At 42.0% G+C, this 27,990-nt stretch overlaps 1 protein-coding gene across 1 annotated transcript; it reads right to left on the bottom strand.

The window, feature by feature from the left end:
* Nucleotides 1–33: 33 nt before the first annotated feature.
* Nucleotides 34–27,514, bottom strand: LOC135523727 (zinc finger protein 420-like). The gene is made up of 7 exons (XM_064950572.1): nt 27,362–27,514; nt 7,681–7,883; nt 7,469–7,570; nt 7,222–7,314; nt 3,036–3,146; nt 2,807–2,930; nt 34–2,701 (listed from the first exon to the last, which is right to left on the bottom strand). Exons 1-7 carry the CDS (start codon nt 27,387–27,389, stop codon nt 219–221), a joined length of 3,144 nt encoding a protein of 1,047 aa, XP_064806644.1. The 5' UTR covers nt 27,390–27,514; the 3' UTR covers nt 34–218.
* Between the last annotated feature and the right edge of the window lie 476 nt (nt 27,515–27,990).

Raw genomic sequence — 27,990 nt, 5'->3', positions numbered from 1 at the left:
CAGTGTTATACATACACAAAACCATACCCCAAGTATTTTATTCTACTTTTATTTAGTTTCACGTATACTTTTCTCACATAACTGTAGTTATTTGAAAAGGGAAAACATTGACTGGCCACAACAAAAAATTACAAAAATAAAGTGGGAAATGCACTCAGGCCACAATCTTATCAAATGTACATCTTGTTACATTAAAGCACAATTGGGGGAAGGAGGGATTAACATTTCATTAATGATGTACATGATCGTTTATGTACATTCAACAGAGTTTTACGTTCGAAAGCTTTTCCACAGTCCAAGCATTTATAAGGCTTCTCGTTTGAGTGTGTAGACATGTGTCTCTTCAGGGAGTCATGGTAGTTAAAGCTTTTGTCACAGACGGAACATGAATACGGCTTTTCCCCTGTATGAGTCCGGTAGTGCGTAGTGAGATAATTGGCTTGAACAAAGCCCTTTCCACAGACGTTGCACTTGAACGGCCGCTCTCCAGTATGGTATCTCGTGTGTATCCTCAGTTCAGCTCTCGACCTGAAAGCCTTATCACAACTCTTATGGTTGCATTTAAAAGGTCTCTCCCCCGTGTGAATCAGATCATGCCTTTTCAATGCATTTGCACAAACAAACTGCTTGCCACAGTACGTACACGGGTAGCGCACCCCACCATGCTTAGTCTTCTCATGGTTCGCACGGGAATTACTAAGCCTGAAGGGTTTCCCACAATGGCGACACGGGAAACGACACTCTGTGGATTTTTCACCGTGGCTATTCTGCATGTGTTGTTTCAGGTCAATGTTGGTACAGAAGGCCTTGCCACACTCCCAGCAGAGACAAGGCCTGTCGTCAGAGTGCCTTTTCTCGTGTTCAACTAGGTCGTAATTGTAGATGAATCTCTTTGGACACTGGGAGCACTGTAAGGGGAGGTTCCCGGTGTGAACCATCTCGTGTTTGATGAGGGAATGGAACTTCTTGTAGCTTTTCGGACAGTGGGTGCAGACGAACGGTCCGCTGAACTTATGGACATCCAGATAGTGTGTTCTGAGGTTTGTGAGCATGAAGCTCTCCTCACACATGCTGCACTGAACGGGCCTGTGCCAAAGCTTGTGTCTGGTTAAAGTTTCTAAGTCAGGCAATACCTTCCTGCACCCTGTGCAGTAGAGCGGGCCGTGGATAAGTTTGTGTTTCCTCAGTTTTGATTGGATCGTGAATGTCTTCTCACATTTGTCACACTCAAAACGTATGTTGAAGCTGTCGAGCTCAGCAGCGTCAACTGTCCGAACCTTGCAATAGCGTCTGAGATGGACCCGCAAACCTCCGCTGTGTATGAACTTCATCCCACACTGAGGATGAGGGCAGGAGAAAGGGCGCTCGCCTGAGTGAGTTCTCATGTGATATTCAAAGGCTCCAGCAGTCACGTATTTACCACAAATACGGCACATATGTTTTGGTTTTTGGAAGGTTTTTCGATTTGACTTCTTTGCTGTGCTGGAGCACTTTGGTCTTTTGATCTGGCTGAGTTCTGGGTCGTAAGATGGGTCCTGGGGAGTACTGGTGGAGGATGAGTCACTGTCCTCAGGCGTTGCCTCAATAGTAACACCACTGGACGGCTCGGTGTCTTCTCCCTTAGGTGATGCTTTCTGGACTGCTTTTGCTTCTCCGAGTGAATAGTGACGATTCGCAGAGTGAATCTTCATGTGGGTACTCAAGTATCCAATGCGATGCACAATCTTGCCGCACACCTTGCATGTTCTACGGTCTATTGAGGATTGTGCGAATTCTGCCTCACACATAGTAAATGGAACACTACTGCCCTCTACAGAGGGAATCTCCTCTTGTTGCCCAGTTCCAAACAGACATGACTTTCTGTGAGTTTGCAAAGTGTACAAGTGCTTGAAAGTCTTCTGACAATTGCGACACTGATAGGTGCGACCGTTCTTATGGGTCTGCATGTGCTTTTTCATGTCTGAAAAGCGGGATAAGACACGTCCACACACTGTGCACATATTGGGGTTTTGGGGTATTTTAACTCTCTTGCAGACACGTTTTTTCTGTTCTGAAAATTCAGTTTTGGTTTGCTTCAATTCTCGTGCTAGCAATGTCTTCATCTTACGACCCCTGTTTCTTCTCACTGGTTCTAAGGGCAACGTCAGGTTAGCGGTGTCAATCCTTTGTAGCTCCACTGAGGGCTTGTGAAGCATGGACGATATGATCGTATCAGACAGGTCTATGCTTTTCATTTGTGGAGGGCTAGGTGTTCTGTGTTTTTTTCCATCAGGCATGCCACTGGTGTCAATTCTGTCTCTTTTGAGCCCTTTGAGTTTATTGGTTTTGACTAAAGGTGCCATCTTCCCATCTTCCCCTAAAACCAACACTGTTTCATACGCTGGTTCCACCTCTTCAGTCTCAGCAAACTCTGAATTATCCTCTTCCTCGTCATTAATAACAGAGGATGCTTTTTCCTTTCTCTTACATTCCACCCTATCCTCTGCTATTACATCCACATTCATCCCGGGTTCCAGCTCTGTGTACTTTGCCAGTGTTGCAGAGTCCACCTCCAACTCTTTGGTGAATGTATCCATAAAGACGTTCAAGGATGATACGTGTGTTTCTGAATCTGTCTGTTCAGTTGCAATCACCACCCTTTCTACTGGAGGGAGACAGAGAGCTGAGAGAATGCAGTCCCCATCGGAAGAAGACAGAGTATCTAGAAAGGGAAGAGGATAAATGAAAGAAACTTTGTATAGTGAAAATGTTTTTGTCCCTACAGAAGAAAAGCCAACATCTATATGGGTCCTGTGAAATTGCCTACCATGGTTGTCCAGCTGGCCAAGGTCTCTGTGGTACTGAAGCAGGGTTTTCAGCTGCTGAGGGTGAGACACAGACTGAACACATTCCTCCAGAAGAGAGGGAGAGTCGCTGAGCAGCAAGGCAGCCTGACACAATGAGGAATACAGAGTTAGAAGGAATATAGGTAGAATTCACAATTGCGTAAGTGTCAAGCCCATGGTTCCTCTGTATAATTGTATTTCTACTAGTACCTGTTGGAAGTTTGACACAGGAAGTAGCTTCTCCAGTCTCGAAAGGAATTGCCACATGAGTTTCTGTATGGCTGCATCATAACTGGAACCAAATTCTACAGGAAAAACATCCTAAAACAGAGTTTTTAAAATTGTATTATTTCACCAGGTAGGCCAGTTGAGAACAAGTTCTCATTTACAACTGCGACCTGGTCAAGATAAAGCAAAGCAGTGCAGCAAAAAGAACACATGGGATAAACAAACGTACTGTCAATAACACAATAGGAAATAAATAAATAAATAAAATATACACACACACACAGTGCCTTGCGAAAGTATTCGGCCCCCTTGAACTTTGCGACCTTTTGCCACATTTCAGACTTCAAACATAAAGATATAAAACTGTATTTTTTTGTGAAGAATCAACAACGAGTGGGACACAATCATGAAGTGGAACGACATTTATTGGATATTTCAAACCTTTTTAACAAATCAAAAACTGAAAAATTGGGCGTGCAAAATTATTCAGCCCTCTTAAGTTAATACTTTGTAGCGCCACCTTTCGCTGCGATTACAGCTGTAAGTCGCTTGGGGTATGTCTCGATCAGTTTTGCACATCGAGAGACTGAAATTGTTTCCCTTTCCTCCTTGCAAAACAGCTCGAGCTCAGGGAGGTTGGATGGAGAGCATTTGTGAACAGCAGTTTTCAGTTATTTCCACAGGTTCTCGATTGGATTCAGGTCTGGACTTTGACTTGGCCATTCTAACAGCTGGATATGTTTATTTTTGAACAATTCCATTGTAGATTTTGCTTTATGTTTTGGATCATTGTCTTGTTGGAAGACAAATCTCCGTCCCAGTCTCAGGTCTTTTGCAGACTCCATCAGGTTTTCTTCCAGAATGGTCCTGTATTTGGCACCATCCATCTTCCCATCTTCCCTGTCCCTGCTGAAGAAAAGCAGGCCCAAACCATGATGCTGCCACCACCATGTTTGACAGTGGGTATGGTGTGTTCAGGGTGATGAGCTGTGTTGCTTTTACACCAAACATAACGTTTTGCATTGTTGCCAAAAAGTTCAATTTTGGTTTCATCTGACCAGAGCACCTTCTTCCACATGTTTGGTGTGTCTCCCAGGTGGCTTGTGGCAAACTTTAAACAGCACTTTTTATGGATATCTTTAAGAAATGGCTTTCTTCTTGCCACTCTTCCATAAAGGCCAGATTTGTGCAATATACGACTGATTGTTGTCCTATGGACAGAGTCTCCCACCTCAGCTGTAGATCTCTGCAGTTCATCCAGAGTGATCATGGGCCTCTTGGCTGCATCTCTGATCAGTCTTCTCCTTGTATGAGCTGAAAGTTTAAAGGGACGGCCAGGTCTTGGTAGATTTGCAGTGGTCTGATACTCCTTCCATTTCAATATTATCGCTTGCACAGTGCTCCTCTGGAGAGAGTTTGCTGCACTGAAAGTAAAGGGGCTGAATAATTTTGCACGCCCAATTTTTCAGTTTTTGATTTGTTAAAAAAGTTTGAAATATCCAATAAATGTCGTTCCACTTCATGATTGTGTCCCACTTGTTGTTGATTCTTCACAAAAAAATACAGTTTTATATCTTTATGTTTGAAGCCTGAAATGTGGCGAAAGGTCGCAAAGTTCAAGGGGGCCGAATACTTTCGCATGGCACTGTATATATACATATACACACACCACACACACACCACACACATATATATATATATATATATATATAGACACAATAAATAGGCCATAGAAATAATTACAATTTAGCAATTAAACACTGGAGTGATAGATGTACAAGTAGAGATACTGGGGTGCAAAGGAGCAAAAAATAAATAACATGGGGATGGGGTAGTTGGGTGGGCTCTTTACAGATTGGCTGTGTACAGGTAAATGATCGGTACGCTGCGCTGACAGCTGATGCTTAAAGTTAGTGAGGGAGATATGAGTCTCCAGCTTCCGTGATTTTTGCAATTGGCAGCAGAGAACTGGAAATAAAGGTGGCCAAAGGAGAAGTTGGCTTTGGGGATGACCAGTGAAATATACCTCCTGGAGTGTGTGCTGCTATGGTGACCAGTGAGCTGAGATAAGGCAGGGCTTTACCTTGCAAAGACTTATAGATGACCTGGAGCCAGTGGGTTTGGCGTCGAATATGAAGCGAGGGCCAGCCAACGAGAGCATAGGTCGCAGTGGTGGGTAGTATATGGGGCTTTGGTGACAAAACGGATGGCACTGTGATATCTCTACTCAGACTACATCGAATTTGCTTTGGAGACTATTTTGTAAATGACATCACCAAAGTCAAGGATCGGTAGGACAGTCAGTTTTTCAAGGGTATGTTTGGCAGCATGAGTGAAGGATGCTTTGTTGTGAAATGGGAGGCCGATTCTAGATTTAATTTAGGATTGGAGATGCTTAATGCGAGTCTGGAAGGAGAGTTTACAGTCTAGCCAGACACCTAGGTATTTGTAGTTGTCCACATATACTAAGTCAGAACCATCCAGAGTAGTGATGCTAGACGGGCGAGTAGCTATCGGTTGAAGAGCATGCAATTAGTTTTACTTGCATATAAAAGCAGTTGGAAGCTACGGAAGGAGAGTTGTATGGCATTCAAGCTCATCTGGAAGTTTGTTAACACAGTGTCCAAAGAAGGGCCAGAAGTATACAGAATGGTGTCGTCTGCGTAGAGGTGGAACAGAGAATCACCAGCAGTAAGAGCGACATCATTCATGTATACATCGGCCCAAGAATTGAACCCTGTGGCACCCCCATAGAGACTGCCAGAGGTCCGGACAACAGGCCTTCCGATTTGACACACTGAACTCTGAGAAGTAGTTGGTGAACCAGGCGAGGCAGTCATTTGAGAAGCCAAGGCTGTTGAGTCTGCCGATAAGAATGCGGTGAGTGACAGAGTCGAAAGCCTTGGTCAGGTCGATGAATACGGCTGCACAATATTGTCTCTTATCGATGGCGGTTATGATATCGATTAGGACCTTGAGCATGGTTGAGCAGCACCCATAACCAGTTCGGCAACCAGATTGCATAGGGGAGAAGGTACGGTGGGATTCGAAATGGTCGGGGATCTGTTTGTTAACTTGGCTTTTGAAGACCTTAGAAAGGCAGGGCAGGATGGATATAGGTCTAACAGTTTGGATCTAGAGTGTCTCCCCCTTTGAAGAGGGGGATAACCGCGGCAGCTTTCCAATCTTTAGGGATCTCAGACGATACGAAATAGAGGTTGAACAGGCTAGTAATAGGGGTTGCAACAATTGCAGTGGATAATTTTAGAAAGAGAAGGTCCAGATTGTCTAGCCCAGCTGATTTGTAGGGGTTCAGATTTTGCAGCTCTTTCAGAGCATCAGCTATCTGGATTTGGGTGAAGGTGAAATGGGGGAGGCAGGTGGAAAGCATGGCCAGCCGTATAAAAATGCTTATTGAAATTCTCGATTATCGTAGATTTATCAGTGGTGGCTGTGTTTCCTAGCCTCAGTGCAGTGGGCAGCTGGGAGGAGGTGCTCTTATTCTCAATGGACTTTACAGTATCCAATAACTTTTTGGAGTTTGCGCTACAGGATGCAAATTTCTGTTTGAAAAAGCTAGCCTTTGCTTTCCTAACTGCCTGTGTATATTGGTTCCTAACTTCCCTGAAAAGTTGCATATCGCGGTGGCTATTTGATGCTAATGCAGTATGCCACAGGATGTTTTTGTGCTGGTCAAGAGCGAAGACGATAGAGCAAGGACTATATCTGTTCTTAGTTCTACATTTTTTGAATGGGGCATGCTTATTTAAGATGGTGAGGAAAGCACTTTTAAAAGAACAACCAGGCATCCTCTGACGGGATGAGGTCAATATCCTTCCAGGATACCCGGACCAAGTCGATTAGAAAGGCCTGCTTGCTGAAGTGTTTCAGGGAGCGTTTGACAGTGATGAGGGGTGGTCGTTTGACCGCGGACCCATTACGGACGCAGGCAATGAGGCAGTGATCGCTGAGATCCTGGTTGAAGACAGCAGAGGTGTATTTAGAAGGCAGGTTGGTCAGGATGATATTTTTACTCATATTCCTATGAGTAAAGGAATATAAGCCATCTATTAAATAATCTTTTTCATTTGTGATAAATAATAAATTATTTTTCATTTGTGGAAACATACAGTCACATGGAACTGACAACTATTCCATACCCACTGACCTGGAAGAAATGTTCCCTCTCATCTGGGTCTTTAAGAAGGGTTTGAACCAGCCCCAGGAAGCTGGATTCAGATAATCCCACCTCTGCATCAGCCTTAAACACAGAATATAAATGTTGCCTTATATCAGGACATCCTAAATGATAGCTTTTCATTTATGCTGCATATGTTTGACCTAATGGATCAGTCATATCAGAAATATTTATGACCGACAGACATTAGCGGATTCTCTGCCCGTGAGGAGCTCACCTGTGTCCCCCAGAGAGGTGTAAGGGTCTTTATCCTGTCCAGGTGTGGCTGAATGGTCTGGAGGTCTGTGAACGGCTTCGAGCGACACAACTCCAGGACCAGCTGAAAGCAGAGCATCCAAGTCAGAAAATGTAGAGGGGACGACATGCATGACTAAATATGTTCATCTCATCTTTCCGCACAAGAGCACTAGCTCCGTCCCTCCCTCTCACCCGTGCTCGAAGACCCAGAATAAGTTGGGCCCTCTGACTGTCAGTCAGAAGCTCTGGAACCACATCTGTGACCATGGTAACAAACTCCTCCAGCATCCCATAATCCATCACGTGACTCTGCTGGATTGTTTGCCAGATGGCTGCTGAGACCAGGCGCAGTGGTGGGACCATGAGGCGCAGAGCGGGGAGAGGAAGAGGGGGAACTGAAATAGAGCATTTGGTTTTAATGAGGACAGCAATGCCCTTTGTTACAATTGATTCAGTTACAGTCAGGGTTGAACAATGCAAAAATGGGTGCTAGTGGTAAAAAGAAAATGTGTTTGAGCCAATACTAGCCAGATCGTTCTGACCTGAGATTCAGGCAGTAAATACAAAAACTCAGGTCAGAACGCACGGCTGCTAAAATGAGGGAAGTGTGGAGCCGGCGCAGGATATGGCTGAGAAAACATACCTCATCCAGAGATGGAAGATGTCGCCGTACTCCTAATTATCTCATTATCCAAAATGACATCAAGAAGATTAATTAAAAACTAACAGTATTTCAAACTGCCTTTGTCCTCATGCTAGGTAGCAGAAGCCACAGCAGCTATTTTAGAATGGCACGTTGCGTTGAGCAACAAAGGATAGTCAGACAGGCTCCTTTGTTGTTCAGCACAAAGTTATATGGGCTATCCCAAAATGGCCTTTGCTACCTAGCATGAGGATGAAAAGGGCAGTTTAATTACAAACTAGCAGTATTTCAATCTTCATTTTAGGATGCTAGCGACATCTTCCATCTCTGGACTGAGGTAAGTTTTCCCTGCCATATCCCACCTTAACCCTGAGACCCAACATTGGAAAAACAAGTTTCCTAAATTGCATCCTGTATAGGCCCTAAACAAAACAACAAAAGTCAAACATTACATAGTGTATCTCCTTAGACCCAGGTGTATCCATTAATATTATTTGTTGTGTGTCAGTATATTTGTGGCATCAATAGCCTCAAACATTAGAAACATGTCCACTCGGTGAATCGTTACAGCTTTAACAATACACATCAGTCCCTGATGCAAATGTTTGAGAGTACTGCGTCGGTCCACGGACCCCAAACCGATCCAAATTTAGCTTGCGTCAGTCAGAAAAATGTATTATAGCGTTGCAAATCACCAATTCACTCAAATGTTTTGCTGATAAAAGTTTCCTACCTACCTACCTACCAAAAATACGAAATATTGTGACAACTCATGCATCCTTTCCTTCAGTGTCAGACTCAGCATATAACGGTGTTGATACTCAGTGATCTACGTATCATTTTGCATGCCAAACAACCCTAGGGAATATCAGTAACATAGTCAAACTGCGCACTATGCCCAACACAATGCAGGCAGCCTGATCATCTGCATGGCACCTTCAGCACTCAAATGTGACAATGGCTTGCATTACATTAGGTTTTATTAGTTGACTGACCCATGTCATTTTCTAGATTTTGGGGTGCTTTCAAGACAAATGGCAACTCGGGAAAAATACAGGGTCAAATCATGTTGGTAATCTTCCAGTCAGAATGTCCGATCTCTGGAAATATACCAGAGTTGACTTGGAATTTCGAGTTGAATGACCAACGATTTTTCCCCCAGTCGGAGCTATTCCCCCCCAGAGTTGAGTTGTTTTGAAAGCTGCAATTGTTATCTTGGTGCTTTCGAAAATTGTTGTTTTACCAGAGACAGCTACCAGATACATATCCTACCTGCTGAAAAGGAGCTTACAATAGATTTGATTTCGACAGTTCAGGTTCACCATCGACAAGTTTAGCTTTATACAAAGTGTATATGGTCATTTTTAGATAAACAGGGTAAAGTTGATAATTTCATGACGAGGAATCACTTTTTCAAGGCACACTGCATGGCCAAAGCGGGAGGTGAAAAGAAGCTCAACTTCCAAACTTCCATTTGATTTCAAGATGGGGAGGTGAAATCCAAAGTTGTACTAAACATTTTTTTTTTTTGGGGGGGGGGGGGGTCAGATCAGCTTAAATAGCACAGATAGATTGTAGCTTCCATCAATGTAATTGCATCATTTCCAATCCCCAATATATTTTGTTATAATACACACACAGTACAGTCGTACGTTTGGACACACCTACTCATCCAAGTTTTTTTATTTATTTTTTTATACAATTTTCTACATTGTAGAATAATAGTGAAGACATTTTACATTTACATTACATTTAAGTCATTTAGCAGACGCTCTTAACCAGAGCGACTTACAAATTGGTGAATTCACCTTCTGACATCAGTGGAACAGCCACTTTACAATAGTGCATCTAAATCATTTAAGGGGGGGGGGTGAGAAGGATTACTTTATCCTATCCTAGGTATTCCTTGAAGAGGTGGGGTTTCAGGTGTCTCCGAAAGGTGGTGATTGACTCCGCTGTCCTGGCATCGTGAGGGAGTTTGTTCCACCATTGGGGGGCCAGAGCAGCGAACAGTTTTGACTGGGCTGAGCGGGAACTGTACTTCCTCAGTGGTAGGGAGGCGAGCAGGCCAGAGGTGGATGAACGCAGTGCCCTTGTTTGGGTGTAACTTCCGGTTCCGGGTTGGAGCGAGCGGTCGCATCTACACTTCGGTCCGCAGGTAGTATAACTTTTCATTACATTTTCATTACATTTCATTATAGTACAACGGTTTGATTTGTCTAATCTTAGCAATTTCTTCTTAGCTAGCTACATAGCCGTCTTTGTATCAAAGATAATTGCGTAATTATCGTATTTCGTCGTCCTAACGTAGTCTACACTGCTATCTGCCCAGCAGCTAGCTAACGTCCACTAGCACTGTAGAAACTATTACACTCAACTGAACGACTCGATTAGTGTAGTGTTAGCTAGCTACATAGTTGTCTTTGCTGTCTTCGTATCCAAGATAATTGTGTAGTTTAGAGTGTGTAGACTTAGAGTGATTATCTTAATTTACCGAGGTTAGCTAGCCAGCTATTTGTCGTCCTTAACGTAGGAGATACTGCTAGCTAGCTAGCCAACAGCTAGCCAACGTCTACCGAATTGAACTTCAACAACCCGGTCAACATTCCGCTTCGCTCCACAGGTAGTATCACATTTTCATTTCACTTCATTACAGTACAACGGTTTGATTTGTTTGATCGTAGCTAGCTACATAGCCGTCTTTGTATCTAAGACAATTGTGTAGTCTAGAGCGATTTTCTAGGTTAGCTAGCCAGCTATTGTCGTTCTTTTAACGTAACGTTACGTAATCAACACTGCTAGCTAGCCAGCTAGCCCCCGAATAGCAGCACTGTAGAAACTATTACACTCGACGGAACGACTTGATTAGTGTAGTATCAACAACGCAGCCACTGCCAGCTAGCCTACAAAGTCAACAACGCAGCCACTGCCAGCTAGCCTACTCCAGCAGTACTGTATCATTTCAATCATTTTAGTCAATAAGATTCTTGCTACGTAAGCTTAACTTTCTGAACATTCGAGACGTGTAGTCCACTTGTCATTCCAATCTCCTTTGCATTAGCGTAGCCTCTTCTGTAGCCTGTCAACTATGTGTCTATCTATCCCTGTTCTCTCCTCTCTGCACAGACCATACAAACGCTCCACACCGCGTGGCCGCGGCCACCCTAATCTGGTGGTCCCAGCGCGCACGACCCACGTGGAGTTCCAGGTCTCCGGTAGCCTCTGGAACTGCCGATCTGCGGCCAACAAGGCAGAGTTCATCTCAGCCTATGCCTCCCTCCAGTCCCTCGACTTCTTGGCACTGACGGAAACATGGATCACCACAGATAACACTGCTACTCTTACTGCTCTCTCTTCGTCCGCCCACGTGTTCTCGCACACCCCGAGAGCTTCTGGTCAGCGGGGTGGTGGCACCGGGATCCTCATCCTTCCCAAGTGGTCATTCTCTCTTTCTCCCCTTACCCATCTGTCTATCGCCTCCTTTGAATTCCATGCTGTCACAGTTACCAGCCCTTTCAAGCTTAACATCCTTATCATTTATCGCCCTCCAGGTTCCCTCGGAGAGTTCATCAATGAGCTTGATGCCTTGATAAGCTCCTTTCCTGAGGACGGCTCACCTCTCACAGTCCTGGGCGACTTTAACCTCCCCACGTCTACCTTTGACTCATTCCTCTCTGCCTCCTTCTTTCCACTCCTCTCCTCTTTTGACCTCACCCTCTCACCTTCCCCCTACTCACAAGGCAGGCAATACGCTCGACCTCATCTTTACTAGATGCTGTTCTTCCACTAACCTCATTGCAACTCCCCTCCAAGTCTCCGACCACTACCTTGTATCCTTTTCCCTCTCGCTCTCATCCAACACTTCCCACACTGCCCCTACTCGGATGGTATCGCGCCGTCCCAACCTTCGCTCTCTCTCCCCCGCTACTCTCTCCTCTTCCATCCTATCATCTCTTCCCTCTGCTCATACCTTCTCCAACCTATCTCCTGATTCTGCCTCCTCAACCCTCCTCACTTCCCTTTCTGCATCCTTTGACTCTCTATGTCCCCTATCCTCCAGGCCGGCTCGGCCCTCCCCCTCCCCGCTCCGTGGCTCGACGACTCATTGCGAGCTCACAGAACAGAGCTCCGGGCAGCCGAGCGGAAATGGAGGAAAACTCGCCTCCTGCGGACCTGGCATCCTTTCACTCCCTCCTCTCTACATTTTCCTCCTCTGTCTCTGCTGCTAAAGCCACTTTCTACCACTCTAAATTCCAAGCATCTGCCTCTAACCCTAGGAAGCTCTTTGCCACCTTCTCCTCCCTCCTGAATCCTCCTCCCTCTCTGCAGATGACTTCGTCAACCATTTTGAAAAGAAGGTCGACGACATCCGATCCTCGTTTGCTAAGTCAAACGACACCGCTGGTTCTGCTCACACTGCCCTACCCTGTGCTCTAACCTTTTTCTCCCCTCTCTCTCCAGATGAAATCTCGCTTCTTGTGACGGCCGGCCGCCCAACAACCTGCCCGCTTGACCCTATCCCCTCCTCTCTTCTCCAGACCATTTCCGGAGACCTTCTCCCTTACCTCACCTCGCTCATCAACTCATCCCTGACCGCTGGCTACGTCCCTTCCGTCTTCAAGAGAGCGAGAGTTGCACCCCTTCTGAAAAAACCTACACTCGATCCCTCCGATGTCAACAACTACAGACCAGTATCCCTTCTTTCTTTTCTCTCCAAAACTCTTGAACGTGCCGTCCTTGGCCAGCTCTCCCGCTATCTCTCTCAGAATGACCTTCTTGATCCAAATCAGTCAGGTTTCAAGACTAGTCATTCAACTGAGACTGCTCTTTTCTGTATCACGGAGGCGCTCCGCACTGCTAAAGCTAACTCTCTCTCTCCTCTGCTCTCATCCTTCTAGACCTATCGGCTGCCTTCGATACTGTGAACCATCAGATCCTCCTCTCCACCCTCTCCGAGTTGGGCATCTCCGGCGCGGCCCACGCTTGGATTGCGTCCTACCTGACAGGTCGCTCCTACCAGGTGGCGTGGCGAGAATCTGTCTCCTCGCCACGCGCTCTCACCACTGGTGTCCCCCAGGGCTCTGTTCTAGGCCCTCTCCTATTCTCGCTATACACCAAGTCACTTGGCTCTGTCATAACCTCACATGGTCTCACATGGTCTCTCCTATCATTGCTATGCAGACGACACACAATTAATCTCACTATGAAATAACACATGGAATCATGTAGTAACCAAAATAGCGTTCCACAAATAAAAATCTATTTTATTTGAGATTCTTCAAAAGTAGCCACACCCTTTGCCTTGACATCTTTGCCATCTCTTGGCATTCTCTCAACCAGCTTCACCTGGAATGCTTTTCCAACTGTTTTGAATGAGTTCCCACATATGCTGAGCACTTGCTGACTGCTTTTCCGTCACTCTTCGGTCCAACCAATCCCAAACCATCTCAATTGGGTTGAGGTCGGGTGATTGTGGAGGCCAGGTTATCTGATGCAGCACTCCATCACTCTACTTCTTGGTCAAATAGCCCTTACACGGCCTGGAAGTGTGTTTGGGTCATTGTCCTGTTGAAAAACAAATGATAGTCCCACTAAGCCCAAACCAGATGGCATGGCATATCGCTGCAGAATGCTGTGGTAGCCATACTGGTTAAGTGTGCCTTGAATTCTAAATAAATCACAGACAGCATCACCACAAAGCACCCACACACCATAACACCACCTCCTCCATGCTTCACGGTGGGAACCACACATGCAGAGATCATCCGTTAACCTAGTCTGCGTCACACAAACACATGGCGGTTGGAACCAAAAATCTCAAATTTGGACTCTGGTAACTCTAATGAACTTATCCTCTTTCCTATTTTGCAATTTATATGGCACAGCTGCCAATTTTGTCCTTAAATGAAGCCGGTATACTTTATAAAAACAAAAAAAATAGAACCCAATTTTGGTCTTTAATGCAGGGCTGACAGACAACTTCTTTACTTTCTCCCCTTCTACTTGCCGCTTCCATTTTTGCGGGAATGCTGCAATTAGTTGGTTGTAATTTTGGTAAACATGTCCATATATTTTTTAGCAGCTGCATGTGTGACAATGCCACCAGTCCTATTTATGATATCCCTTACAAAGATGATTTTTTTTTTTTTTAATTTTTAATATAAATTAGTATATTTGAGTTTAACCACTATATTTGTTATATTATTTGTTCTGTCTTTTCTGGTTAAACTGAAATTGCAACAAACTTTCTATGGCTTGTTTTAAAGAGATATTTTGAGAGATTATTTCCTTTTCAAATAACTGAAAGTGAGAGGTTGTAATCTGAATAAAAGGAAAAAGGCCATTCTTGAACATAGTAATGTCTCACCCCAATTTGCTAGGAGAACCAGTTCGGATTTAAGAATAACTTTTGTATGACTGAAACCTTCAGTGAAAGGTCTAATGCTTTAATATATATAATAATTTCTGCCCACCGAATTCACATTAATTATATAAAATGCCTAGTTGAAATTGTCTGGCCTGCCGTTCCAAATAAGTGAGTATTCTTTGCTCATAAAATAATTTTAAAAAACAAGTCGTTATATGAAGGCAAGACCATAAGCAAATAGGTCAACTGGGATATGACTAGAGTGAATCAGGGTGATTTTCCCACAAATACAGGTATTTTCCTTCTCATGGTAGCAAAATCTGACCTGTTTGTTGTAAGATCATTTCTTTCAGGATATGTAGAATACCAATAAAATGGTCTGATTAACTACACAGTAATGTAAATATTTTATTTTTTGGTGATCCGATGCATATCATAATTTGGTTGTAAAAAGTATCTAGAGCCTCTATTAGAGAGCTGTGGAGGGATCCAAATTGTGGATTTAAAAGAACGCATGAATCAGCATACAATGACCTTTGTTTTTAAGCCCTTAGCTATTAAAATCAGAACCAACAATTAATATCAACATTGATGACCATACTAAATAGATATGCTGATAGTGAACTAACTTGTTTTGCTCCTCTTGACAGTTTAATACTTTAAGTAGCCATTAACTACTATTTTACACCTAGGGTTACTAGACGTATGTTTGTTGTTGAAAGCTGAAACCTGAACTAAAAGACCTCGGTTTAAAAGCTGGAAGTGTTTTTATATACTTTTATTTTGAATCATGCGTCTGTTGGGCTAAATTGCTGCGAGCGCTGCTATCGGACCCGGGATCCTGCCAGATTCCATATAGGGGGAGAGGCGCGAAAGCCCAGCTAGCCTAGCTGGCTCGGCTGTCTCAAACGGTGGCCACTATGGAACGTTTCCAATGTTGCAGGAGCTGCGTTTACTTTGTTTTGTTCCAAGACAATGTGGCCTGTGTTGACTTTCAATGTAGCAACTCCTTGCAGAGGACGACAGGAGCGAAGTAGCTACTCTTAGCAAGCAAGTAGCAAACCTACATAAGCTACTGGGGAACCCACGCCCACCTACTTTTTCTTCCACCCCAGTTTATTGAATCAGATGGCTCATTCACCACAAAGCCCACTGATATTGCAAACTACTTTAATTACTTTTTCATTGGCAAGATAAGCAAACATAGGGATGACATGCCAGCAACAAAAACGCTGACACTACACATCCAAGTATATCGGACCATCTAGATGGAAAATTACTGAGGATAAAAGCAGACGATATTGCCACTCCTATTTGCCACATCTTCAATGTATTCCTACTGGAGAGCGTGTGCCCTCAGGCCTAGAGGGAAGCTAAAGTCATTCCGCTACCCAAGAATAGTAAAGCCCTCTTTATTGGCTCAAATAACCGACCAATCAGCCGGTTACCAACCCGTAGTAAACTTCTGGGGGGGGGGGGAACACACAGATTTAGTCATGTAAATATGTGGTAGTTGTGGAGTTGGGGCCTGAGGGCACACGGTGTGTCGTGAAATCTGAATGTATTGTAATGTTTTAAATTTGTATAAACTGCCTTAAAATTTTGCTGGACCCCAGGAAGAGTAGCTGATGGGGATCCATAATAAATACAAAATGCATAACTTTTCGCAAACCCATTTCATAAGATGCACCTAAATGGAAATATTCCAGGCATTTATAAGTAAATTCCAGTCATACTTTATCAGCCAGCTATGAATAGAAAGCCAGGCTTCCTAGATTTTTCATAGTGTTCTATTGTTTCCAGTACTTGTCTTATATTATCTCCAAATGTATCATCCATGCAAAAAACTGACCGATTAGGATTAAAAATATCCAACAATAGCTTTTCATTCTATGCACTTTGCTCAAATTTGTAAGAGGCCTCCATTTTTTTCAAATGGACTAGATCTTTATATTTACAATTATCTACATTTAGTGGAGATGGGGACATACGAAAAAAAAATGTGCTTTAAGTACTTTGCCTCAAAATACATTTGGTGAACCATGGGCGACTACAGTTGTAACAAGTTTCAGTAAATTCATTTTGGTAGTATTTCTAGGTTGATGGAAAAAATTACAACGTTATTCCTTGCAACAAATTTCAAAAATAACTGCAGCTCTTTGTTAAGTGTTGCAGTCATTTCAGTCGCTGTAGTAGCTGACGTGTATAGTGTTGAGTCATCCGCATACATAGACACACTGGCCTTACTCAAAGCCAGTGGCATGTCGTTAGAATTTTTTTTTTAAAGCAAGGGCCTAAACAGCTACCCTGGGGAATTCCTGATTCTACCTGGATTATGTTGTAGAGGACTCCATTAAAGAACAACCTCCGTGTTCTGACAAGTAACTCTTTATAGCAGGGGGTGTAAAGCCACAACACATACATTTTTCCAGCAGCAGACTATGATCAAAAATGTCAAAAGCTGCACTGAAGTCTAACAAGACAGCCCCCCCAATAATTTTATCAATTTCTCTCAGCCAATCAGTCATTTTTGTAAGTGCTGTGCTTGTCGAGTGTCCTTCCTTATATACGCGTGCTGAAAGTCTTAATTTCTTTACTATAAAATAGCATTGTATCTAGTCAAACACCATTTTTTCCAGACGTTTACAAAGGGTTGGTAACAGGCTGATTGGTCAACTATTCGAGTCAGTAAAGGGGGCTTTACTATTCTTGGGTAGCAGAATGACTATAGCTTCCCCCCAGGCCTGAGGGCACACACTTTATTGTAGGCTTCGATTGAACATATGGCAAAAAGGAGTGGCAATATAATCCACTATTAATGAGCCATATCTGTTCATGGTTCAATAACATACTTATATCATCCATCTACTTTGCAGATCTGTTTGGACAGACAGATCAAAATAGCTAATAATCAATCCTTTAGATTTTTTTTGCCCATGGGAGAAATATATTTTGCACCTCCCTATATATATATATATATATATATATATATATATATATATATATATATATATATATATATATATTGGGGGAGGTGCAAAATATAGTCAAATATACATACATATACACACATATATACACATACATATACATATGTATGTGTGTATGTATATATATGTATATGTATGTGTATATATGTATGTATACACATACATATATATACATATACATACACACATACATATATATACATATACATACACACATACATATATATACATATACATACACACATATATATACATATACATACACACATACATATACACATATACATACACACATATACATACACATATACATACACATATACATATATACATACACACATATATACATACATATACATACACATATATATATATATATACATACACACATACACATACATACATACATACATATATATATATATATACATACACACACACACACACACACACACACACACACACACACACACACACACACACACACACAGGTTTTTTTGGCAAGGAAAGTATCGGCCAAAAATATACACACACACATTTTTGGCCGATACTTTCCTTGCCAAAAAAAACAATACTGATTTTTTTAAATATTTAAATGCGGCCATTTAAGCATTCTGGTACAGTTAAATAGTTCACACACACACAGCGGTCTAAGGCACTGCATCTCAGTGCAAGAGGAATCACTAGAGTCCTTGGTTCGAATCCAGGCGGTATCACATCCGGCCGTGATTGAGAGTCCCATAGGGTGGCGCACAATTGACCCAGCATTGTCCGGGTTTAGCCGGGGTAGGCAATCATTGTAAATAAGAATTTGTTCATAACTGACTTGCCTAGATACAGTTGAAGTCAGAAGTTGACATACACCTTAGTCAAATACATTTGAACTTAGTTTCACAATTCCTGAAATTTAATCCAAGTAAAAATTCCCCGTCTTAGTTCAGTTAGGATCAAAACTTCATTTTAAGAATGTGAAATGTCAGAATAATAGAAGAGAGGAAGATTTATTTCAGCTTCATTTCATCTCCTTCCCAGTGAGTCATAAGTTTACATACACTCAATTATTATTTGGTCGTATTGCCTTTAAAATTGTTTAACTTGGGTCAAACATTTCAGGTAGCCTTCCACAAGCTTCCCACAATAAATTGGGTGAATTGTGGCCCATTCCTCCTGACAAAGCTGGTGTAACGGAGTCAGGTTTGTAGGCCTCCTTGCTCGCACACACTTTCAGTTCTGCCCACATATTTATGGGATTGAGGTCAGGGATTTGATGGCCACTCCAATACCTTGAATTTGTTGGCTTTTACCACATCTTTGGAAGTATGCTTGGGGTCATTATCCACTTGGAAGACCCATTTTCAACCAAGCTTTAACTTATGTCTTGAGATGTTTCTTCAATATATCCACATATACAATGCTGGTCATAAAATAAAAACTAGCTAGCTCATGGATGCAAACAATGTTCATCCCCAAAAACATAGCAAAATGACATCTGTTTCAGTAGCTATAGTTAGCTAACTATATAGCTAGGTGTCATCTAAAATAACCCAAATTCATAAGACAGTTCTTATTTGATTAATGGTGGTCGGACCCATATGTGAAGCTAGCCACAATAGTGGACTTTGCAATTAGACTTCAAAATAAAAGTCTGTCATTGACAGTGGTGCAAATTAATACAAATAGTAGAACGCCATCATTTAATTAGATCATGCTAAACGAGGTTGGAATGTTAGATAGAAATTATCCAAAGACAAATGTTAACAAATCTGTTGAAATCACACAGGATGTATTATACTTTAGAGTTGCTTTGGGGTCGGGCCTCCCGAGTGACGCAGTGGTCTAAGGCACTGATTGCATTGTACTGCTAGCTGTGCCACTCGAGATTCTGGGCTCGAGTCCAAGCTCTGACGCAGCTGGTCGCGACAGGGAGACCCATGGGGCGGCGCACAAATGGCTCAGCATCGTCTGGGTTAGGGGAGGGTTTGGCCGGCAGGGATGTTCTTGTCCCATCGCGCACTAGCGACAGGCCGGGCGCAGTGCATGCTGACATGGTCACCAGGTGTACGGCATTTCTTCCGACACATTGGTGCTTCCAGGTTAAGTGGGCATTGTGTCAAGAAGCAGTGCGGCTTGGTTGGGTTGTGTGTTTCGGAGGATGCGTTGCTCTTGACCGTCGCCTCTCACGAGTCCTTAAGGGAGTTTCTCACCCTTTGGCTTTGTAGGACCAACACTGCCAGGCAGACTCAATCTTGAGGGGTGGTGCTTTAGTGGGTCTCTGAATTTCTTTGTTTTGGCTGTGTATAGGCTACTTACAGTAGGCCCATAAAACAGAAGGACTTCTCCTTAGTGTATGGGTCGCTCAGGTGGGTGTCTAGGGTATAAGGTTGGGGACTGTTCAGTCATGATAGGACAATAGCTAAACTACATTTTAAAATGTATAACTCATATCTGCACAAAATTTAAAGAGCTCTCACAGGGTAGCCTAGTAGTTAGAGCATTGGACTAGTAACCGAAAGGTTGCAAGTTCATTACCCCGAGCTGACAAGTTACAAATCTGTCATTCTGCCCTTGAACAGGCAGTTAACCCTACTGTTCCTAGGCCATCTTTGAAAATAAGAATTTGTTCTTAACTGACTTGCCTAGTTAAATAAAGGTAAAATTAAAATAAACAAGCCCTGCTCGCAGACATATAAACTCTGGTATTCGCAACCATTTTCCTTTTTCATTCACTTAACTCCACACTTTTCCTTTTGCAAAAACACACCCTACCTTCCATCACAATCCACCTGCACATACTGTGCTTTTTATGCCCTGTTTGCAGTGTTCTTATCCCTACCATGTTGAGTACTTTTGTTCCAGTTCCTTATACTTGATGTATTATTTAGTTAATTATCCTTTCTTCTAATGAAATCTTATCTATTTATAAAATATTATAAATATTAAGTCAAACACGGCAGGGTAGCCTAGTGGTTAGAGCATTGGACTAGTAACTGAAAGGTTGCAAGTTCAAATCCCCGAGCTGACAAGGTACAAAATCTGTCGTTCTGCCCCTGAACATGCAGTTAAACCCACTGTTCCTAGGCTGTCATTGAAAATAAGAATTTGTTCTTAACTGACTTGCCTAGTAAAATAAAGGTTAAAAAAATTACAAAAAAAAAAGTCAAATACTAATTATGTTACAACATTCCTTGAATGGTGTAGTTGTAGCTTATTTCTTTATTAATTGTTGTATTTTGTTTTCCCCATTTTTATTACAATCCCTTCCATGGATAGTATTGGGTGTTCCATTGTTCAACTCCATGGGAACTTAAATATTTAGAATAGCCATGGAGTAGTATGGGTGTGTGAACATTATGTTATCAATATACAGTTTATCGACTATGAGAGCTACACATTTCCCTATTAATCTATTCTCCTTGAAGAGTGGGTGCAGAACTTTGCACCGTTCTGCACCTTCTTTCAGGAACTGATCATTCATGCCTCTTCGTGTCAGTGTGTCTTTTACCCAGGCTTTTAACCAGTTTTTTTTTTTTTTTTAAACAGACAAAAAAATATTGGCAATGATTGGGTGCTCATATCCCAGTCCTAAACGGTGTACACGTTCAGAGTTGGATTTTGTCTACAACATAGTCTGGGATCTGCAGCACTAAGAAAGAACTCTTTCACCACGATTTGCACCTTTTTCTTTGATACCAGTAAGTAACAGATTCTCTCATAAATCTTGTCTGTATGTCAAGGCATCTCTCAAAGATGTTCTCCTTTTTGAAGTTCATTAAAAGTCCGTTTCCATCTTATTGAATGTACCTTTTAGCTTGTCCATTTCCTTCATCGTCACAGCTTGTGTCACTCATCTTGGAGGCTCGCCTTCAACTTCTTTATAGCTTGAATGACTAATTCAAGAATGCCCAGTTTATCATCAGATCAGTTTCCACCCTTAGCATTCCGGGTGGTGAAAAAGCATAAATCGTCTGTCCGTTGAAGAGTCTCGTGTTCTTTTGGGGATTGGTTCTCCATGCTTCTCAGACATGTTTGATTGGTTTATTTTGGTAGATACATTTCTCTAGCCTTATTTGTTATCCAGATTGAAGGTTATTACCCATGAGTATGTGGAGTGAAGTGCTAATATTTAGTCAGAGTTTGAATATTACGTTTTTATCTTGAAGTGATCTGCACTGCTGTGTTCAGTCTGCTCTTTGCATGACAGACTAACCAGGTGAAAGCTATGATCCACTTCAAATCAGTGTATATGAAGGGGAGGACAGGTTAAAGAAGGATTTTTAAGCCTCGAGATAATTGAGACATGGATTGTGCATGTGTGCCATTCAGAGGGTGAATGGGCTTGAAAATATTTAAATGCCTTTGAACAAAGTATGGTAGTAGGTGCCATGCGCAACGGTTTAAGTGCGTCAAGAACTTCAATGCTGCGGGGTCTTTCCACGCTCAGTTTCCTGTGTATGAAGAATGGTCCACCACCCAAAGGGAATCCAGCCAACTTGACAACTGTGGAAAGCATATAGTCAACAGGTACTAGCATCCCTGTGTAACATTTGACACCTTGTAGAATCCATGCCAACAATTTATTTATTTAAGTAGGCAAGTCAGTTAAGAGCTAATTCTTATTTAAAATGACGGCCTAGGAACAGTGGGTTAACTGCCTTGTTCAGCAGCAGATTTTTACCTTGTTAGCTCGGTGATTCGATCTAGCAACCTTTCGGTTACTGGCCCAACGCTCTTACTGGCCCAACGCTCTAACCACTAGATTACCTGCCACCCCCAATTGAGGCTGTTTTGTGGGCAAATGGGGGTGCAACACAATATTAGGATGGTGTCCCTAACGTTTTGTACACTCCGTGTATAGGCATTATCTATATCATAGCTAATTTGTATAGGATAAATATCTGCAAAAGTGGCAAGTTAATTAGTGGGTGATGGTGATTTCAGAACCAAAGTGAAGGGGACAAAGAAATAAAATAAAATAAATAACAGGCTATATTGCCCCCCTAATCTGACAGTGGTAGTGGAGTGGTAGATGCCTAATCTCCTTTACAGCTCTGATAAGGTGCCTACATAGTATATGCCTAGGTCATTCATTTAGCCCATTCTAACATTCCACCGAACAGTAACTGAATGCCTCTGTCTGCATGCTTTATAAATGACTCGCTGTCTGTAACTAACCATTTTCGTGAACAGGGTGGTGTATCTAATAGAAGTTTACAAATATATATATTAAACTTTTTGGTGGCAGGGGGCAGTATTTTCACATCCGGATGAAATGCATGCCCAAATTCAACTGCCTGCTACTCATCCCCAGAATATAAGATATGCATATTAGTAGATTTGGATAGAAAACACTGACGTTTCTAAAATTGTTTGAATCATGTCTGAGTATAACAGAACTTATTTAGCAGAAAAAAACCAGTGGACAAACCATTCAGATTTTTGTTTTGTTTATTGAGGTCACTCTTTTCAATGGGTTTTCATTGGGAATCCAGATTTCTAAGGGACCTTCTTGCAGTTCCTATCGCTTCCACTGGATGTCAACAGTCTTTAGAAATTGGTTGAGGTTATTCGTTTGTGTAATGAAGAAGTACGGCCATCTTGAACGAAGGTCACTTGAAGTGTACTGTTAGATAGAGGCGCATGACCAGAAAGCATGCTTCAGTTTGTTTTCTTCCTGTATTGAACACAGATCATCCAGTCTTCAATTTTATTGATTATTTACATTAAAAAATAGCTAAAGTTTTATTTCAAAAGTAGTTTGAAATGTTTTGGCAAAGTTCACAGGTAACTTTTGCGATATTCTGTAGTCACGTTGCTCAAGTTGGAGCCGGTGTTTTTCTGGATCAAACGCGCCAAATAAATTGTCATTTTGGATATATAGACGGAATTAATCGAACAAAAGGACCATTTGTGATGTTTATGGGACATATTGGAGTGCCAACAAAAACAGCCCATCAAAGGTAAGGCATGAATTATATTTTTATTTCTGCATTGTGTCGCACCTGCAGGGTTAAAATATACTTTCTCTCTTTTGTTTACGGAGGTGCTATCCTCAGATAATAGCATTGTTTGCTTTCGCCGAAAAGCTTTTTTGAAATCTGACATGTTGGCTGGATTCACAATAAGTGTAGCTTTCATTTTCTATCTTGCATGTGTGATTTAATGAAAGTTTAATTTTTATAGTAATTTATTTGAATTTGGCGCTCTGCATTTTCCCTGGCTTTTGGCCAGGTGGGACGCAAGTGTCCCACATATCCCAGATGTTAAACTTGCTACTGAGCGTACACCATTTACACACGCAGAAGTAGGGCTGGGCGATAAATCAATAATTAGAGGGAATTACTTACCTCAATAACAATATAAAAACATTATCATATTATTCTATATCGACATTAATTAGGTACAGTAGTCCATTTCACCTCTGAAGCAGCAGGAACGTGCAGAGAAGTGACAACATGAGCATGGAAAGGTATACGTCCACTAAAAACCACTTAGCACCTTGAGTGATGGAGTAGCCACTTAAGCACAAAAAATGAATGATGGTAGGCAAAAACAGCAGCACTGAGCCATGGAGAAGGAGCAGCTTCCAACAAAGAAATTGATAAAAAAGGGGTTAAACTGCTTCAGTTATTTGGAAGTGGTTTGGCTTTTTGAAGTCCGACAAAGAGCAGAGCAATGTTGGGTGCAAATTGTGCCGTAGACAGGTGGCTACCAAGTCTGGTAATACAACAAACCTTTTCCACAATCTGAAGCAAAATCACTCTTAACACGCGGAAAGTTTGAGCCACGATATTGATAAAACCAAGCACCAGCCAATCTAGGGATGTTCCCCCGAAGCAGTCAACGCTGACAGCGTTTATGCCTTACGAGCAAACATCGAAAAGACATCACAAATGCTATTATGCATTGCATTGCTAAGGACATGCTACCAATTAGCTGTCAAAGGTTAAGAGGTTCATCAATTTAATTGACCCCGGGTACATGCTCCCTGTCCGCAAACATTTCTCTCACACTGCACTGCCTAAACTCTACGCCAAGTGTAGCGAAATAGTTGAGGAACAGATCAAGACAGATGACGTATTTTGCTACTACTACCACCAATCTGTGGTCTAGTCGCACATCAGAGCCTTATATTATCCTTACTATACACTATATTGACAAAGGGTGGAATCTTCAAAATAAATGCCTTCAAACATACTTTCCTGACAACCACACGGGTGAAGCTATAGCAGAGGAGCTCATTGACGCTCTCGCCTCCTGGGGACTCAGTCAAACCTGATGATGGTGAAACAGAGCTCACCCAAACCATCAAAACGTTGGTCATGGACTATCGGCAAGAGAAATATGATGACCTAGCCACAGATGACCTCCTGGACAAAGGCTCGTTGGTCGACCCTCGGTTTAAAACACATTACATCAAAGGTGGGCCACATAAAAGCAAAGCTGTCTCAGAGATAGTCAATGAGGGACATGAAAACCCAAGCCCAGCACAGGGAGACGTTGCTGTTACTTCACCTCAACTGCCAGCTAAAAAGAGTCACCGGGCAGATTTTTGCAAAAGCCATGCTACACCACCACAGGTCTTACTGAAAACTCAGCTGCTACCTTCAGTCTACTGATGCTGACCGTGAAACCAATCCACTGGACTGGTGGAATATCCACCAAAATAAACTTTCCCAAAGTCAGCCACCTGGCAAAGCGCTACCTATGCATTCCTGCAACCAGCTCGCCCTCAGTGTTTTTAGCACAGGTGGCATCATGATGACCTGCCATAGGGCAGCTTTAAAGCCAGAGACCGTAGACAGACTTGTCTTTCTTGCTTGTAAGACAACTACCCCAACTTCAGCTGTGATGTGCCATTAGTTATAGTTATAATGCATATTGACTTGCACAATTATTTTATTTATTGTTCATAACTTGTAAGGCTTTATAGCTTTAAAAAAAGTGGAGGTAATGTTATGTGAGTTCTACTTCTGACAATTAATAAGAAACATGAAAGCCTTGAAACATGAAAGGTTTATTCAGGCAGGCTTGAGTCTTCAGCAGAAATTAACCTTTTAAACATTTGATCAAAATTGTGATAATTATCATTAAAGCTAGAGACAGTAGACAGACTTGTCATTCTTGCTTGTAAGACAACTACCCCAACAAACTGTGATGTGCCATTAGTCTAACAGTTTTAATGCATATTGAATTGCACTATTTTTATTTTTTTCTTGCTCATGACTTAAGGGTTTACCTTTTAAATATTTGATTAATATCGTGATTATCATTGTTATCTAATGAAATAAAATATATATATTTTATTTCATTAGATAACAATGATAATCACGATATTAATCAAATATTTAAAAGGTAAACCCTTAAGTCATGAGCAAGAAAAAAATAAAAATAGTGCAATTCAATATGCATTAAAACTATATATATATATATATATATATATATATATATAAATAAATAGCCCAGCCCTACACAGAAGTCAAGCTCAGATAGATCCAGCACAGAGGCCCAGCTCATGTGCTCCACAGTAGCAGATTGTAAAACTATAAAATGGAAAATGAATGTGTTCATGCAACAAATGTTAGAACAAATCGATGCGGTTCGATGCAAGAATCAGCTTTTTGTTAACCCGCACCCAATTGCTAATAGCCCATTTATATAAGTAAGTGAAAAACTGAGGCCCCCACCAAATCCTAACTCACGAATATAGAAAATGCGCTGCAGGCTACAGCCAGAGCTGGAACAATCAGTGATTTTTCTTTTGCCTAATTTAGATAAATTTCTGCCAACCAAGTGGTAAGTCCTAAACACCAGTCAGTTGCAGGGCTCCCAGGTGGCGCACCAGTCTAAGGCACTGCATCTCAGTGCAAGAGGCTTCACTACAGACCTTAGTTCAATTCCAGGCTGTATCACAATAGGAAGTGATTGGGAATCCCATAGGTAGCGCACAATTGGCCCAGTGTCGTCCCGGTGAGGGTTTGGCCGGGGTAGGCAGTCATTGTAAATAAAAATCTGTTCTTAACTGACTTACCTAGTTAAATAAAATTAATAAATGCAAGTGCTTGGAACTCATTGAGAAACACACCCGTCTGGCTAATGGCCAACAAGCGGTGTCAACCATAAACTAAAAGTACTGCTGGTAAACAAATTAGTGTTCAGAAACATAGATTTTTATATATGTTTTGTTGTTGCATTTAACTGCTGAAAATGTAAGGTAATTTCCTTAATAAGTGAAGTCAAAAGGACACCATGTGGGAGAAGTCAGAGCTCAGGAATGATAATTAGTAGTATTTACCAGCTCGAGGGGGTTCAGGTGGATTTTTCCCTGTTTGTGTTAAATACCTCCTTCCCACTTCACTTGAACTTTAAACCAGCGTTCATAGCCAAGGTTAAATACATAACATTTAAAAAGGTATGTTTCCCTGTTCAGGCATTACATGCGTCAACCAATGGTAGCATGCAACGTCATCGACTGCGCAGTCAGGCAACAGATTGCTATAACATAAATGGTTAGCTGATAAGTAAAATACCATTACGGGCGTTGTAAGAGCTGGCATACGTCCGCAACGCCTGGCAAAGGATCGCGGCCTAACTCTGAGGTTCAGATGTATTTGCTGCCTAAATCAGGTCGGAACAGTCTGGTTCAGCCAATAGTATAATATTGCCAATACATGACTAGCTAGCTGTATTTATCTGGTAAGACAATACGCTGATTAAAAAAAAGCCATTTGACCCGAACTGTTCCCTAAACTTAGCAAATAGAAAAGGAAGTGAACTTAACTGATAACGTTAGCTAAATAGCTCCTAAAGCTAACGATAGCGTGTCTGTACTAACTAGCTAGGATCAGAATGAATACAAATTGTACTGCATTTTACCATTTTTTACTGAAACGTGTCCTCTCATCGTGCGGTCCAAGCTGCAGTCACGTCTATACTTAGGAACTGGGGGTGACGTTGTAAGGTTTATCAAAGTTCTTGAATGTGAAGCGCCAAATATTTTCCTCTTCCTCCCTGGAAGCGGGTCGTTGCTAGAAGGGATACAATTTATGTCGAAGTTATGTCAAATTCCCGCGAGAGTTTGAAACTTGCCTGCCAAAATTGGGACTTCGAATTGTTCAGAATCATTCGGTATACTGTATACTAAACAAAAATACAAACGTAACATGTAAAGTGTTGGTTTCATGACCTGAAATAGAATATCCCAGACATTTTCCATACACACAAAAAGCTTATTTTCTCTCAAATTCTATGCACAAATGTGTTTACATCCATGCTCGTAGCATTTCTCCTTTGCCAAAATAATCCATCCACCAAGAAGCCGATTTAAAGAGCGTGATCATTACACAGGTACACCTTGTGCTGGGGACAATTAAAGGCCACTCGAAAATGTGCAACACAATGACACAGATGTCTGTGCCCAATAACGTTTGTACCCTGTTTTGTGTTGCTACCATGTTGTCTTGTTGTGTTGCAACCATGCTGTGTTGTCATATGTTGCTGCCATG

This window comes from Oncorhynchus masou, chromosome 31 (assembly GCF_036934945.1).
Source record: "Oncorhynchus masou masou isolate Uvic2021 chromosome 31, UVic_Omas_1.1, whole genome shotgun sequence".
In the NCBI taxonomy this organism is placed as follows: Eukaryota; Metazoa; Chordata; class Actinopteri; order Salmoniformes; family Salmonidae; genus Oncorhynchus; species Oncorhynchus masou.
The sequence above is the reverse complement of the archived record's forward strand: the minus strand, read 5'-3'. Positions and strand labels throughout refer to the sequence as shown.

What these genes read in the sequence shown, in the direction of transcription:
- LOC135523727 (XM_064950572.1), bottom strand. Translation starts at nt 27,389, where the DNA reads ATGAGAGGACACGTTTCAGTAAAAAATG. An exon ending in CACCTCTCTGGGGGACACAG is followed by an intron (nt 7,315 to 7,468) that starts GTGAGCTCCTCA and finishes TCTGTGTTTAAG; the next exon opens with GCTGATGCAGAGGTGGGATT. An exon ending in TGGCCAGCTGGACAACCATG is followed by an intron (nt 2,702 to 2,806) that starts GTAGGCAATTTC and finishes TTCCCTTTCTAG; the next exon opens with ATACTCTGTCTTCTTCCGAT.